The 16,821-nt window shown below is 52.5% G+C and overlaps 1 protein-coding gene across 4 annotated transcripts in view; it reads left to right on the forward strand.

Annotated features, from left to right (window-relative positions):
• The first annotated feature begins 4,043 nt into the window (after positions 1-4,043).
• FERMT2 (fermitin family member 2) overlaps positions 4,044-16,821 on the forward strand; it is a 52,793-nt gene continuing 40,015 nt past the window's right edge. For 3 of the 4 annotated variants that reach the window (XM_027662562.1, XM_027662564.1, XM_027662565.1), the window contains exon 1: positions 4,059-4,227. In XM_027662562.1, the coding sequence (XP_027518363.1) occupies positions 4,071-4,227 (157 nt within the window). In that variant the 5' untranslated portion in view covers positions 4,059-4,070. Of the gene's footprint in view, positions 4,228-16,821 lie in introns of all 4 variants that reach the window. The other variant, XM_027662566.1, reaches the window with a different exon arrangement.

Here is a 16,821-nt window from a genome sequence, read left to right on the forward strand (position 1 = left end):
CGAAACCTTGGCTTGACTTACCCAGGGAGGAGGTTCCTCGCTCTGGCTTCGTGTCTGGTACCTGAGTGTAAATATCTCTTGCAGGCTAGGATTTATTCCGGAGGCTACCAGGAAAAGTTGTGACTGTCCCATCCCTAGAAGTGTTCAAGGCCAGGTTGGAGCAACCTGGGATAGTGGAAGGTGTCCCTGCCCATGGAAGGGGGTTGGAATGAGACAGTCCTTAAGGTCCCTTCCAACCCAAACCGTTCTGTGATTGTAATCTGTGATTTTGTTACCTTTGGGTATGAAGGACCAGGCTGGACGGTTGTGAGTCTCAAATCTTGGTCTCTGGCCTCATCCCACATGTCCTTGGCCATCAGATGAGAGGGACTTTGGACAAGGGCAGAGTGACAGGACAAGAGGGAATGGCTTCCCACTGAAAAAGGGAAGGGTTAGGTGGGATATTTGGAAGATATCACTTCCCTGTGAGGGTGGTGAGGCCCTGGCACAGGTTGCCCAGAACAGCTGTGGCTGCCCCTGGCTCCCTGGAAATGTTCCAGGCCAGGTTGGACAGGGCTTGGAGCAACTTGGTCACAATCACAATCACAATCTAGACAGACTAAACCTGCCCATCTCAAGTGCCTCCTCAAGATCCTCATCACAAATCTCATTCATCCTTTCATTACAGGGATACTGGGTTAATTCCATGCATGGCCCAGGTGATGGCACATGTACAACATGCAGCTGTGATGGCGTCACCACTCTGCACATACATTCAGAAAAAGAAAAGGGCCACGTCACGTGGACGTTTCCAAAATGACAAAATCAGGGAAGAACTAATGTGGCCAGGAATAAACAAGGAAGCAGAGTTACCCAGCATGTTTCCTTTGCCAGAAGTGTGACCTTGTCTCTGCTGGGAAATGGTCATTTGTGAAAAGGGAACCTTGGCTACGTCCAACAGACGCTTAGAGGTGGAAGGGGATGAGGAGACAGAGGGGTTGGAATGAGATGGTCTTCAAGGTCCCTTCCAACCTAAACCATTCTGTGATTCCATGATTTTGTGAAGGGAGGATCTTGCAAACCCCCTGTGAGGAGGAGCGGTACCAGTGGCAGTGGATTCAGAGGTGTTGGTGGCACGTAATGTGTTGGAGGGAATAACAAGCAACTGCATTCCTCCTTTTTGGGCTTTTCTTCTGAAACATCATCGTTAAGGAAGAACTGCAGACAGGGAATTTCAAGGCCCAGGTGAAGTGGAAGGGTGACAGGGGCCAAGGAGGGGCTGCCCACACCAGGTCAGAGCACGCTGAGCTTGGACAATTTGAGGAAACAGAGCTTTTGTTTACACAGAGATTTTGGGGAATTTCTTTACTTCTGGAGAGCTGGGAGCTCAGCCCTGCTGCTTTTCCAGCTCCAACCACCCAGTGAAGGCACAGGGCAGAGTTCCATGGCTGGTCACCCTGGGAAGAGCCAGTCCGACCGGCTTGCCCACAGCCCTGGAGCAGCCAAGCAGGAACACCAGCAGGAACAGCAGCTGCTTTCAACAACTGCCCATAAGAGTTTAGAAACCAAAATAAAGGTCAAAAAAAAAAAAAAAATGGTGGGGGGGGACCAAAACTAATTGAAGAAACCCACGACAGGGAAGTAGCCTCTCAGCTTCACCGCTGATTTCCCGAGGATGCCCATTAAGTCACTTCATGGGAAAAGTATCCTGGTTTCCACCAAGCAGGGGCAGAAGGACCGGCGGGCTGGAAGCAGCGCTGCAGGCAGGTCTGGTAGGTATCATCCCTGTCCCGATGGAAGCGGCCGCGCGTTTCGGCACCTTATTTGGCTATTGCTGCCCGTGCGGAGCGAGGACTCGCTGCAAACAGTGGGAAGAGCCCTGGGGATGCTTGGCTGCCTCTGACGCAAGAGCCTCGCCGGTACATTTTTGACCTTGCTTTGCCTCTCGGCCGGGCGCTGGAGATCACGGTGCCTCTCCCTCCACACACCCACCGGCCGAGGGAAGGAGCCCCCGGGGATGGAAAGGGCAGGGGAAGCGGCTTCCCCGTCCTCGGGGAAAGAGAAAAAGAGAAACGAGCGGGTTTAAGGGCAGAAGGAACCGGCAGCCTCCGCTCACGGCTGCAATCAGCTGTACTAAAAGGTTACTCGCTCCGCGGAGCCGTATCCAATTGCATCAGCTGGGAACCTCGTCCAACACGCCGGGCTGAGAGTAACCCTTTCTATTTATTGCCCTATTGTTTGACGCTGGAGGAACACGGAGATACCATCTGGGAAAGCTTTGTTGTCGCAGACCGGCTTTCCCCCTGCGCTCCAAAGTCACCCTCTAAGTTACACTCCAGCTCCCAAGTTCGGGGGGATGGAATGGGGGTTATGCTGACAGGGATTGAGGCCCCAGGAGGATCTGAGGGGGGAGGTCCATCCTCCCGCTGTTCAGGGCAGCAGTCACCCAATCTCCTTCTGGCAGCATCAGCCTCGTTAACCCAAATCCTTGCATAAAACCTGTTTTAGTCTGCCCGGAGCAAGCTCAGGAAAGGTTTTATTAGTGTATATGATAAAGGAGAGAAACATCCCTTCATAAATATCTCCACTATAACAGCAAAGTGAAAAGTGGGAAAACTTTATCCATTGAGGGGGTTTGTTGCCTCCATGGCACCAAAGCAACCTGGTCTGGTGAAAGGTGTTCCTGCCCATGGCAGGGGCTTGGAATTGGATGGTCTTCCAGGTCCCTTCCAACCGAAACCATTCCACGATACTGCGGTCCTAAAGCTCCCACTGCCATTCAATACATGGGATGCGGGAATGGTGCTCGTGGAGCTTTGGGCTGGCAGAGCCATCCCCGAGGCTGCCGGGGAAGGTACGGCTTTGCCGGGATGTGAATTCCCATCGCCCGGCAGAGTGCGGGACACATCCACCTCAAACCGCAGCCCCTTCCGCGCGTCGGTTTTTCAGGAAGCCCGGTTGCCTGGCGGGATGTGTGTATCACTGGGTGGAGAGCTACAGGAAGCGGATAATATTTTTTTTTTTTTTCCTCCATTTGTGCCGCTTCAGACTCTTTTATTTAAAGACAGTTCCCATTTCCCAGATTCACAGATGATGAGGATGGAGGGAGCCAACCCATCGCCCGGCCTGGGCGCGGACATGGACTACTATGCCAAGGTAGGGCTTTGCTGAACGGGAAGGATTTTGCCTATGAATTTGGGGCCAGTGTTAAAAAACACCCTGAAGGGTGCAGAGTGGGCACGGCTGCCATGTGTGTTTGGGACACCAAGGTTCCAGCAGCCCTAATGGATGCTCTCCTGGCTGACTCCCGAGTTCCCCACTCTGCCTGCTCTGGGATCACTGGCCCTGAGCTGAGCCAGGACAAGTTAAGCCAGGATGAGCCCAGCTGGGATGAGCTGAGCCGAGCTAGGCTGGACAGAGCCGTGCTTGCCGGGCCAGGATGAACCCGGCAGAACCGAGCTGGGATGAGTCGTGCCGGGACGAGCCCAGCCGGGCTGAGCCAAGGCAAGCCAAGCTAGGCTGTGCCGAGCCGGGCTGTGCCGAGCCGGGCTGAACCGGGTCGGGATAAGCCGAGTCGGGCAGAGTCGGGTCGGGCAGAGCCGCGCTGGGTAAGCCGGGCCGAGTAAAGCCGAGCCGGGCCGGGCCGGGATGAGCTGAGCCGAGCAGAGCCGAGCCCAGCCGGGCCGGGCAGAGCCGGGCCGGGATGACCCCAGCCGGGCCGCCCCCCGGCGATTCCCGGATGTTGGAGCGGCCCCCGCTTGCTCCGTCCTTCGCTTCCATAAAAGGCCAAGGGGCCCGGCAGCGCGGGACGCGTTTTTCCTTTAATTATTATCCCCCTCCTCCTCCTCCTCCCTCCCCTCGCTCCCTCCTCCTCCCGCCGCTCCGCCCGCCCTGCTCCTCCCGCGGCGGCCCCGCAGGCAGCGGTGGGGGCGGCGGGAGAGCGGCACCCCCGTCCCGATCCCGCCCCACCGCGCCCCCAGCCCTGCCCCGGGGCGCGGAGCGGGCATTGCCGGGCCGATCCCGATCGCCGATCCCTGAATCCCGCTCCCGCTCCGTGCCGGGCGCGGCCGGCGGCGCAGGAGGCCGGGGCCATGGCGCTGGACGGGATCCGCATGCCGGACGGCTGCTACGCCGACGGGACGTGGGAGCTCAGCGTCCATGTCACCGACCTGGGCCGCGACGTCACCCTGCGGGTCACCGGCGAGATCCACATCGGCGGCGTCATGCTGCGCCTCGTCGAGAAGCTCGGTGAGTGCCCCGGGACCCCCCGCCCTGCGCGGCGCCCTGCCCGGCATCTTCCCGGCTCCCAGTGCAGTGCTCCAGTTCCCAGCACTCCCAAGCACCCTGATTCAGCGCAGTGCTTTAACTCCCAGCACCCTGCTCCAGCTCCCAGCACCCTGTCCAGTGCAGTGCTCCAGCTCCCAGCACCCTGCTCCAGCTCCCAGCACCCTGCTCCAGCTCCCAACACCCAGCTCCAGCTCCCAACACGCTGCCTTGTGCAGTGCTCCAGCTCCCAGCACCCTGCCCTGTGCAGTGGTCCAGCTCCCAACAACCCTGCTCCAGCTCCCAACAACCCTGCTCCAGCTCCCAACACCCAACTCCAGCTCCCAACACCCAGCTCCAGCTCCCAACAACCCTGCTCCAGCTCCCAACACCCAACTCCAGCTCCCAACACCCAGCTCCAGCTCCCAACACCCAGCTCCAGCTCCCAACAACCCTGCTCCAGCTCCCAACACCCAGCTCCAGCTCCTAAAACCCAGCTCCAGCTCCTAAAACCCAGCTCCAGCTTCTAACACCCAGCTCCAGCTCCCAACACGCTGCCCTGTGCAGTGCTCCAGCTCCCAGCACCCTGCTCCAATACGCTGCTTTAATTCCCATCACCCTCTCTCAGTAGTGTGCTTAAACTCCCAGCACCCTGCCCCAGTACAGTGCCTGAGCACCCAGTGCCCTGCTTTAGCTCCCAGCACCCTGTCCCAGTACAGTGCTCCAGCACTCTGCTCCAGCACCTTGCTTTGGCTCCCGGTATCCAGCTTCAGCTCCCAGCACGCTGCCCCAGCTTTGTGTTTTAACTCCCAGCTCCCTGTCCCAGTACAGGGCCTAAGCACCCAGCTCTGTGCTCCAGCTCCCAGCACCCTCTCCCAGTACTGTGTTTTGGCTCCCAGCACCCTACCCCAGCTCCCAGCACCCTCTCCCAGTAGTGTGCATTAGCTCTCAGCACCCAGCCCACCCCAAGTCCCCGCACCCTGCTCTAGCCCCCCATTCCAGCCCCCAGCAGCCCCTCTCCCCCTGCATCCCTTCCAGGCTCCCCCCCTTCCCCCCTGTTCCTCCTCACCGCCTCGGGCCACAACCAGCCAAACTTTAACACCCCGGGGCCTCAGCCCCATCCACCAGCTGCTTCACACCCAGGATTTTGCACAGAGCTGGGAAACAGCTTCACTTTTGGGATGGGGGTGGCGGGGGGTGTGGGGTGTGGATACTCTCCAGCTTACGGCAAAACTTAACCCCGAAGTTCCGTGCGAGGAAAGCGCTTCCGAGGGCCCGCTGTGGCCATGGGGCGATCAGCAGGGGCGACTGTGGGCGAGGGGGGGCTTGGGGACACCGCGGTGTCCGGTGGCTTTGGGCGCACACCTGGACAAAGAACCCGTTTGTCCGGGGCGCGTGGGAACGTGCGGCCGGACCCGCCGGGATGCGGCGGAGGAGCTTCGGGCGAAAAGAAAAGCGGGGAGCTCCGAAGCCTTCCCCCCCCCTTACTCCCCCCCGCCCCTTGTCTCTTTATCGGCGCTTTATGGCTCGGGCGTGTTTACTCAGCGGTGCGGCCTGGGCTGATGGCTGTAATTGCTCAAATAAAATATTAATTGCGAGGTCCCGCGCGTGCCTGCGGCCGTGGGAGTAGCGGAGCTGTCAGCTGCGCCGGCAGGTCCCGCTCCGCTGCTCCTGTGGCTTCTTCCCCCACCTCCCCGCCCCCCCCCCCCCCCCCCCACCTCGTGCTTGGGTTTTGATTTATTAATTATCTGAAGTTGCAGGAAGGAAGAGATGGATATAAATACGCTCCTTTCGAGAGGAAGCGAGCGCTTGCATCAAAGAGTCTCGTGCTGGAGTTGGTCTGAACTCTCCGAAAAGTTGATTTTATTTTAGTGTTTTTTTTTTTACTTCAGTCCTGGAGCTGCAGAAAGTGTTGCTGGAGTTGAGCGCTCGGGGGGGGGGGGGGGGGAAACAAAACCAAAACAAACGAGCTTTCTAGAAATGATAAAAAATCCACCCATGAATGAACAAGTGATGCTCCCGTTGGTGTGGAGCCGTGTGGGGGTGTCGGGAGACGCCGAAGCAGAGGGAAAGCCAGGCATGTACACGGGGCCGGAGCCCAGCAGGGACCTAAATTAGCTCCTGACGTAATGCATCCCCCCCCCAAATGTTTGCCCGGATCCTCTCCACTTGTTAAATTAGGGATTGTATTAGAGGGAAGGAATGCAGCAGCCGCAGCGCCGGGGGAGAGGGGATGGTGCTCCCCGGGGGGCTCAGCCCCAACGCTCCCCTCCCCGGGATGGTCAAGACCTGTGGATATTCCAGCTGTTGCCTTCCCGTTCCCCTTGGCTTTTGTCGCCCAGCCAAGCTATACGTATTTAGTTCCTTTTAATCTTCCTGCGTGTCAGCTCTTCCAGCCCTCTCATTATTTTTATGGCTCTTCTTTGAGCTCCTGCCAGTTTATCGGGGTCGGGTTTTAGCGGAGCGGGGTGGGACAGGACTCGCTCCTCGTCCTCCCGTGCTCCTCAATGCCTTCCTTCATCCAGCCTCTGCACTGCCTCTTCTCCAGATAAATTAACTTTGCAATTTTTCCACGTTGAAACCCTTCCCCTGCATTTTTAACCTGTTCCTCCCCGCCATTCCTCTGTCCCTTCCTTATTTTAACAATTCCCAGCGTTAAAAAAATTATGTCTTGCCAAGCAGATTTTTTCTGTGAGTTTTAAGGAAATTTCCTAAAAATAAAGCTGCCTTGCAGTTCTGGGTTTCCCTGTGAGATCTCCTATGAACTTAAACGTTGCAAGGGGGAGGAGGGAAGGGAGTCTGTGCCTTGGGCAGGGGTTTGCCTGCTCCACCTCTTAGGACAAATCCTGAAGGTTTTGTGCTGCCAGAGGGCAGGGAAAGGAGATTCCTGTGGCCTGCCTGGAGTTTCACTGAAGTTTTGGACATTGCTGGGAATTTGCAGCCAGTCTCCCCTTGTAGTATGCTGGTAGAAGCTCTTCAGCCATTAGTGAGCAGGGGGAAAAATGCCTCCCCTCCTGCCAGCAGCAAGGAGAACTTGGAAAAAAGGAAAAAAAAATCTAGATTTACATCGGTATGCTTGTAGGATTGCAGTAAATACCTCTTTACCTTGAGGAGAGTTGGGACGAAACAGGAACACAGCAAAGTCTCTCCTCCTTAATTGCAAGGCTGCAGGTATCCATAAATCCTATGGACTCAGTCTTTGCCTGCGCAGAGCGGCTGCGGTCGGATTGTTTGGGAATAGGCAATTAAAATCTGTCTCTAATGCAGGCAGGGATTGGAAAAAGCCCAAGCAGCAGATAGGGATTCTGGTTACTCAAGTGAATTGCAATGACCTGTTGGCTCCCCTGTTATTCATCACCCGCTGGATTAAGCCACTTCGTTAATTGAGCCGTGCCAAGTTCTTGACAAAGTCATCCCTGAAAAATAGGGAAAAAACTGCTGAGGTTTGAAGAGCAGTAGCACTTAGTTGCTCCACACGGGTTGGGGTCTGTACTGGAAACACCCTGGTGCTCACCCAGGGTTTTTTAGGAATTTTGCCACTATTGACTTAAAAACAAACAAAAAAAAAAAATGAGGCTTAAAATCACTGGGAGCAGAGGAAGGAAGGAAGTGAACGCAGCTTATTGTTGTTGTCAACTTAAGGCTGTTTTAAACACATGGAAGAAAAAAAAATCCTGCTGTTTCTAAATGTGCTCGGGAGGAGCTCTGTGGGGTATATGGAATTCTGTGGGATATATGGGTTTGGGGGATGCTCTGTATGGTCGAGGGAATAAAAGAATAGCTGACAGAAACAGGGCAGGGGGGACAAATGGTGTCTGGCAGAGGAGCAGCTTAAGACAGATGACCTAAATGTGCACTGAGCAGATTCAGAAAGTCTGTGGATGGAAGTTTTGTGATGGAAATGCGGATTTCTCTCCAGGATTCTTTTACAGGCAGTGTAGGGGTGGCAGCCAGCTCCAGTTCTGGGGGCTTGCTGGGAGCACTGGGAGAGGACTGAGCACCTTTAGGGGTTTGTACCTGAGGAAAAGAGATAAGTGAATGAAGAAAAGCCCAGCTAGGTTTAGAATTAGAGCAGTCCTTCTGACCAAAAGGTGTCTGGGAGGTGCTGCCCTGTGGCATGGTGACATCTGTATTTTATTGAGGTGGGATGGGCAGGAGGGCTGACATGGATACAAAGCAAACCCTCTGCCCTGAAAGAGAGTGACTGATAATGGCAGGCAGTGATGACATCTAAGGCCTTGGGTTTTTTGTGAATCACAGCTTGGATAAGGGTTTGGGCAACTGGTTTAACCTCCACTGTTCCCTTTGGCAGCTCCTCTGCTATCTCTTTTCCATCGCTTGGGAGAGGGTGGGAAGTCACCTGAGGACTGGCACAGGAGTTGTCCCATGCAAAGTGTTTTGTTTGTAGCACTTTAAGCTCTTACTTTTTGGAGTTTTAGTCTGCAAATGTGTCTGGGATTCACCCCAGGGGCTCTTTTCACCATCAAATGGACTTTGCTGTGTTATCTTTCAAGGATTTCAGCTCTACTCCTGGCAAGATCAATTATGAATATTAGTGTTCTTCTCCCTGTGAAGTCTCCTTTCCTTAATGGACCCCTGAAAGGGTTATGAATAAAACACCAACAAAGTGCAGTGTCATTGATTTGCCCAGGTTTGTGTTTGAGGTTTTGCAGTGCTTATAAACACTACAAGCCCTCGTGAGAGTTGCTGGGGAAATTCTTTGCCTTTAAACTGGAATGAACCCTTTGCAACAGCTTAAGGCTATGAGAGAGAAATTCAGAGTCCTTGTCCCAGCTCATTTCTGTTGTAAACCCAAGGCAGGATGAGGCTGCAGGGCTTGTCTTGCAGGTGGCTTGCTCCTTGTGCTTTGGACTTTGTTGGAATGCTGCATCCAGCTCTGGGGTCTCCGGCACAGGAAGGACATGGACCTGTTGGAGCAAGTCCAGAGGAGGCCACAAAGGTGCTCTGAGGGCTGGAGCCAGGCTGGGAGAGCTGGGGGTGTTCACCTGGAGAAGGGAAGGCTCCAGGGAGACCTGAGAGCCCCTTCCAGGGCCTAAAGGGGCTCCAGGAGAGCTGGAGAGGGACTGGGGATAAGGGTCTGGAGAGATAGGACAAGGGGGAATGGCTTCCCACTGCCAGAGGGCAGGGTTATTTGGGATATTGGGAAGAAATTCCTGGCTGTGAGGGCGATGAGGCCCTAGCACAAGTTTCCCAGAGAGGCTGTGGCTGCCCCTGGATCCCTGGAAATGTCCAAGGCCAGACTGGACAGGTCTTGGAGCAACCTGGGCTAGTGGGAGGTGTCCCTGCCCATGGCAGGGGACTGGAACGAGGTGGTCTTTAAGGTCCCTTCCAAGCCAAACCATTCTATGATTGTATGATCGTAGCCATGCTTTCCAAAATTACTGATCTGATCATCAGTACTTGGTGCCAGGCCTGTGGTTGGGGCCTTTCTCTGGTCGGTGCCGCCACAGTGGCACCTGAGCACCTTCCCCCGCGAGCTCTGCAGCTGCTCGTCTGTCCACCGGTTGTCAGATGAGACGAGAGGGACGTTTCCCTTCAAAATCAGCACTCTTGTCACTCCTCAGTGTTGCTTTTCAGCTACGAGATGTTCATGAGAGGGCTCCAAGGGCCCTTCAGTCCGCCGGGAGCTGTTTGTGTTCCCTCAGGCTGGGTGGTGAGAGCTCGTCTGGAATAACATGATAAATGGTGGTGGTGTCTGCTGCTGAGGGTGGCTCAGGCTGCCGTGCTTTGGGCAGGCAGGACTCCTCTGATGCTCCACACTGACCCCGCTCCAGATTTCCCCGGAAAACTCCTTTCCAAGCTTTTGAACAGCAAAACTTACGCTGCCAGCAGGAGGTGGGATGGGTTGGGATCTGACACTCTGCTGAGCACCAAAGTCCTCCTGCTCCAGAAGCAGGCAGGATTCTGGGCCATTTTGAGTTGGAATTGGTACCCTAGAAGCTGCTGGATGCTGCCCAGCAGGGATGCTCCCAGCAGAGATGCTCCCACTTCAGCAGCACCCTCAGGGAGACCTGCTAACGTGCCCTGCATTTCCATACTGGCACTTGATTAATACCTTTTCTAGTGGGCTGTGCTGAATCCTGATTGTCCAAATAACACATTTTTAGTGACATTTAGTGACACTTTGGCCATTCACATTGGTCCATGTGGGGCCGACTCGTTTCTTTACATCCAGCTTTGGACCCTAGGAAGCCTCTTCGTAGTAGGCTCGCACCAAATTGCAAGATCATGGCTCAAATAATGTCTTCTTTGTGAACCTAAGTGGAATATTCAGCTGAACTGCCAAAGACCAGAGGAATTTGGGGTGGGGGGAGGTAAGAACCATATAGAGGCAACTCCACGCTGCAGTCACGGCAATTAATATTTACACTCAGAGCGGTGATGACTCTTAAAGAGCAAAAAAAAAATTAATTAGATTTTATTTTTATTTAAAATTTTTTTTTAAATTCTCTCACTATGTAGTGATATGTTTCTGATCTGGCTTGAAAGAACCCGGCCAAAGACACAGATCCCACTTGGAGGGGAAGGAGAGCGGGGTGGGAGGCGGCGGCGGCGTTCCCACGGATACCAGAGCCTGGGTTTGTCATACCACAGACAGGAAATTGTTGGGTTTGCTGCTCCCACCCAGCCCAAATCAGTAGTTTCCTCTTCCAGCTCCCTCAGGTTTCGGTTTGACACAAGGCACGCGGGGAAGCTGTGTCCACGTCACTCTGAGGGAGCTAAAAACCATGGAAATCATCACACTCACACACTTCCCTTTTTTTTTTTTTTGTTTTCTCTTTTTTTCCCTCCCTGTTCCTTTCGTTTTCCCCACTGTTCCCCATCAGGGCTTGTGTTGCAAGCATCTGGATCTGTCTGTCTCAACCATGTAAAAACTCAAATCGTATTCAAAATAGAATCCCTGGAAGTGTTCGAAGCCAGGTTGGACGGGGCTTGGAGCAACCTGGGCTAGTGGAAGGTGTCCCTGCCCATTGCAGGGATTGGAATGAGCTGGTCTTTAAGGTCCCTTCCAACCCGAACCATTCTGAGACTCTATGATTCAGCAAACCAGGCACCTGGATTTTAACCCTTGGTCTTTGATGGGATAAAAAAAAAAAGGATAACGACATGGAATTGTGGATGTGGGGAGTGTTTGCTGAGTTGGGAAAGGCAGGAGGGAGTATTTGCACTGCAAACTTTGGTTGTTTCAACATCACAGGTGACACTGACACCGCCAACTCCTGGTTTGGGTGTTTGGGGGATTTTTTTTGGTGGTGGTTTTTCTCACAGACCACAGGAAGGAAGGAGATTTACAGCCCTGGTGGAGCTCTTGGCACTTCAGCCCAGCATCCAACCCTGAGCAGGTTTGGGGGAAGAGTCTTGTAGTGCTAAAAAAAATTTTAGAGAAGCTGCATTTCTTTGTTCTCGTTCTGAAATGTGAATTAACTGATTACTTAGGAAGGGGCAGAGAAACAAAATCAAGGAAAACTCATCTGGTGGGATTTTGTTCTGAACATTCTCAGTGGTTTTCAGGGTTTTTCAGGTGTATAATTTGGAAAAAATACTGAGAACCCCAAATTCCAGCTGAACAGAGAAATGATGAGGTTGAGCAGAGTTGCTGTAACTTAGTTTTCTTACCCAGTTTTGCTTCTGACACATTGATCTTGTTGTCCAGGCCGGGGTTTCCACCAGGTAGAACTGATGGGACAGGGGATAAGTAGTGCCCAGAAAACCAAAAGAAGGCCTTTTTGGTTTATTTTTTATTTTTGGAGAACTGCTGTCCTCGGTTTTCCTTGCACTCACCCATTTCCCAACGAGGTTGCAACACCTCTGGGTGCAGCTCACACTCTGTGGCCAGTCAGATATGAACCTCCTCTGGGAGCTGTGTGCATGGCACATCCCTGTGTCAGCACTGATCCTTCTCTTCCAGACCAGCTGGGATCTTAGAGACCCCTGGTTTCTGGCAAAACGTGGCTGAATTTGGCCAGCAGGCTGAGAATAGCACATAAAAACAAAGCCTGATTAAACCTTCCCCTTGATAATCTCAGCTGATTTTTAGCTTGCAGAACAGCTCAACAGCAACCCAAAAATCCATCTTGCCAATGATTGCATTTTAAATCTCTTCCCAGCCCATTATACGTGCTTGTTTGGTGGTTGTTTTCTCTATTTTCCCCTCCTCCCTGCAGGCAGATGTACTTTTGGAAGGGTTAATTGCTGAAACTCCAAACTCAATTAGAAAGTCTGTTCTTCATGAAACTGCCTGGAAGGAGCTCTGTCGCCGTCTTGCTCAGCTTCCCTTCCTCGGTGATGCTGCACAGAGCTTTGCTCGACACCATGTCCAGCTCCAGAGCATCTGGAGCAGGAATTGTCCCCACTGCCATCCCTCATGTCCTGCCCTGTGGCTTTAGGGCTTGGGCTGAGGTAGACCCGAGGTCAAGCTTAGAGATGTTAAAAGCCTTTGAAAGTGTGTTGTGTTCGTCAGTGAGTTTGGGCCAATAGGCAGAACTAAAAATGATCACAGAATCACAGACTGGTTTGGGTTGGAAGGGAGCTTAAAGATCATCCAGTTCCACCCCCTGCTGTGGGCAGGGACACCTTCCACTATCCCAGGTTGCTCCAAGCCCCGTCCAACCTGGCCTTGAACACTTCCAGGGATCCAGGGGCAGCCACAGCTTCTTTGGGCAACCTGTGCCAGTGCCCTCTTCTTGAGACCACAATCCCATCTGGATCTGCAGGAGAGGGACCAACACTGGCTCACAGGTTTGGGGTGGAATGATGGTGCCCCAGGCATCCTGAGGGATCCTGAGGGCTCAAACCCTCCCTTTCCAGGGGATTAAGCTTTAAACAGAGATTAAACATCATTAAGGCACCTGGGGAGTTGCCCGGTGAGAGTTTGGGAATGCAGACTGCCCATGGTTCTCCTTTATCTGCCTTATGCATCCGTCCTGATACACGTTGTCCTCTGGCTCCCATACTGGGAATGATGTCTTCTTGGCAGGGACCAGCTGCCTATGGCACATTCCTTGGGGATGAGTCAGGACTGCAGCCTACTGTCACCGTCACCCTGGGACACTTGTCCTTCTTGGAGAGGGAAGGAAGCCCGATCCAGGGTTGGAGGGTGAGGGAGGCTGGGCTGGTTGTCAAGGCAGATGAGTGCTCCCTGGAGAAGTGGTTTTCCTTCCTTCCTTCCTTCCTTTCTCTGCTGCTGCGTTTGTGTCCGATGCTTCCGATTTTGTGCTGGATGAATCATGGAAACCACCTTCCTTAATTGAGTTTTCTACCATTTCTCATGATTCCGTGGAGGCTGGAGCAGCCAGTGAAAGGGAGGTGTTGGGGGGGAACAGTCAGTAAAATCAGGTTGTAAAGATCCTGTTTCAAAAAAATTAAATTAAAAAAATAATAATCCACCTTTGCTTTCGTTTATTCCCTTCTGCAGAAAAATAAGCTATCCAAATTTCTGAGGGGTGCTGGTGCAGGGAATTAAAGGACTTCTGCACTGGCAAAGACCCTCCTGAGCCCATCAGTGCTGAGGGTGTTGGGGAGCTGAGGTGACCCCAGCTTTCGACTCCTCTGGATAGTTTCCTGGCATTCCAGCTGGGTTCAGCATCGCTGGAAAACTTCTCTTCCTGCTCAGGGGTTTAAACAGGGTTGTATATGGCTGTGCAAGCATTTAAATGGAGCATAAAGCTACTGAATATCTGAACAGCTAAAAATTACATGGAAAATTTTACAGGAAATCTTGATGCCCCATCCCTGGAAGTGTTCCAGGCCTGGTTCCAGGCCCCTATTCCTGGAGCTTGGAGCAACATGGCCTAGTGGAAGGTGTCCCTCCCCATGGGGGTGGAATGAGATGGGCTTTTAAAGTCCCTTCCAACCCAAACCATCCTGGGATTCTGTGATATGTGTATAATAAATGTATTTGGTTTACACCTGTGGTATCCCACAAACACAAAAAGGGGATTTTGCTGTTCTTCCCACAGGTCAGTGGATGTTCAGGGCGAAGGTGCTGGTGGATGAGACCAGCATGAGATAAATCATTTCAGCCTGAGGAGGAGGAGATACTCATGTTTCAATACTCACAGTGCAAGGAGTAGATTCTGTGAGGGCACCTTAACAAATTAAACTTCCAAGTTAGTAAATTCAATCCAAATTAGGAAATTTTCAAGTGCCAGTTGGGTCATCCTGTTGCCACTGAAAAGAGCTTCCTTCCTAGAGTTTACTTTAGAAAAACGGTAACTTTCAGGCCTGTTGGGATTTGCTCTTTTCCCTGATGCCTGTGCGTGGACCTGGCTCTGGAAGAGATGCTCCAGAGCTCGGTATCCCATGGGTTGAGCATCTCAAGCACAGCCCTGCCCTGGCAGGGGCAGCATTTCAGGGATATTTGGGTTTGATGTGTCAGCTCTTCAGCGCTTCAGTTCCCACCCCTGCCTCATCAAGACGTGGACTTTCCATTGCCAGCGTCACTTAGAATCCCAATAAAAGGCCACTTCTTTTCCCGGCACGTCCCCTCATTAGCAGGAGACGCTCCGTAATTCTTCTGAGCAAGGACACATGGAACATCCACATGCAGCATTGCATCCCAATGTGCTCGGTGTCCTCCACAGGCTTTTTTTCCTCTCCCTCCTCCTTTTTTCCTTGCTCTTGAATCACTTTCTGGGACAACACGGGGCCTTTGACGTCAGGACTCACGGCGACGATCCATGAACGTGTTCCCTGGCACACCAGGACGAGAGGGAGGTCTCCTGCACTGGGTCGTGCTCATGGAATCACAGCATTGGGAACAAGGTGCCTTTTGTCCATGGCTTTTTTTTTTTTTTTTTTTTTTTTTAATAAGTCAAACCATTTTTCATGCAAGAAACATTCTTCTTAAATTTGAATTCCAGCACAGGTCCGCCCTGTTTTGGATGCCTCCGTGGGGGTGTGTGTAGATGTTCTCCTGAATGTTTTGTTTTCCTGAAAATAGAGTAGGATAAGATTTTTTTTTTGCACGGGCAGATAAGGATAGGAAAAAGGGGGAGTGGTTTTAAACTGAAAGAGGGGAGATTTTTTCATTTCAGTTGTAAACACAAGGCAGGATGAGGCTGCAGGACTTGTCTTGCAGGTAATTTGCTGCTTGTGCTTTGGACTTTGCTGGAATGCTGCATCCAGCTCTGGGGTCCTCAGCACAGGAAGGACATGGACCTGGTTGGTGCAAGTCCAGGGGAAGCCACAAAGATGCTCTGAGGGCTGGAGCCCCTCTGCTCTGGAGCGAGATTGGGAGAGCTGGGGGTGTTCACCTGGAGGAGAGAAGGCTCCAGGGAGACCTGAGAGCCCCTTCCAGTGCCTAAAGGGGCTCCAGGAGAGCTGGAGAGGGACTTTGGAGAAGGGATGGAGAGACAGGACACAGGGAATGGCTTCCCACTGCCAGAGGGCAGGGTTACTTGGGATATTGGGAAGAAATTCCTGGCTGTGAGGGTGATGAGGCCCTGGCACAGGTTTCCCAGAGAAGCTGTGACTGTCCCTGGATCCCTGGAAGTGTTCCAGGCCAGGTTGGACGGGGCTTGGAGCAACGTGGTCTAGTGAGAGGTGTCTCTGCCCATGGCAGGGGGTGGAACTGGATGATCTTTAAGCTCCTTCCAACCCAAACCATTCCATGGTTCTATGAAAACAGTGGTGATAGTTTCCCATGGTGGCAGCTACAGGAGAATTTGAGGTTCCACTTTGTGTTTCTCCGTGGATAAAAGCCCTTCTGCAGGTGGTTGCTGCAGAGTGGCTGCTGTGGATTGTATTTTCCACAGCATGGAAATGTCACATCCATATGGGAGGTGCCATTAAAACCCCTCTTAACTCCCATTAGCACCGAGAGCATCAGCTTGTCGTGGTTACAGCTTTATTACACCAGTCTGATAATAATTTTATAGGCTGTTTATCTCCCTGTTTCAAAGTATCATTTCTCAAGAACCGTGACCAGGGGCTGGGAGGATTTTTGTTCCGTTTTGAACTTTGCTCTGCAGTTAAATCCCCTCTGGGGGATGGAGGGGACTGTGCTCTGGTGCACTCCATACCCCAAAAGACTCATATTTTCGTTAAATTGCAGATTCTGCCCCAAGACAGAGACTGGCACCCAGCAAAACACATCAGCAGTTCTGTTGGATTCGAGATAAATGAAAATAGCTCTGGTTTAACATTTTTTTTTCTCCGTAATTATCGTGGAAGGAGTGGCTTTGGCATGTTTAAAGGAATCTGGCTTTCCAGAGGTCAATGGGAGCAGCAAGAAGGCTGGAGGGAGCCTTCCTTGGGAGCAGTAGGTTCAGCTATGCAGATGTGTGTGTGTGCGTGTACACATGCATTTATAAAATATATAGTTATATAAAATAAATATATGGACAAATATGTATAAAAATAAATTTTTTTAGATATAAATGTAATGAAAAATCTTCGGCATCTTTGGGACCCTCATCAACTCTCTTGGCTATGGGGCTGTCTCTTGGCAGGGCCAGGAGTTGGACTTGATGATCCTTGTGGATCCCTAGATCCCTGCAAACATGGGGTGTCCCTTCCCTTCCCTTCCCTTCCCTTCCCTTCCCTTCCCTTCCCTTC

This window comes from Corapipo altera, unplaced genomic scaffold (genome assembly GCF_003945725.1).
Source record: "Corapipo altera isolate COAL_440 unplaced genomic scaffold, ASM394572v1 169, whole genome shotgun sequence".
NCBI classification, from domain to species: Eukaryota; Metazoa; Chordata; class Aves; order Passeriformes; family Pipridae; genus Corapipo; species Corapipo altera.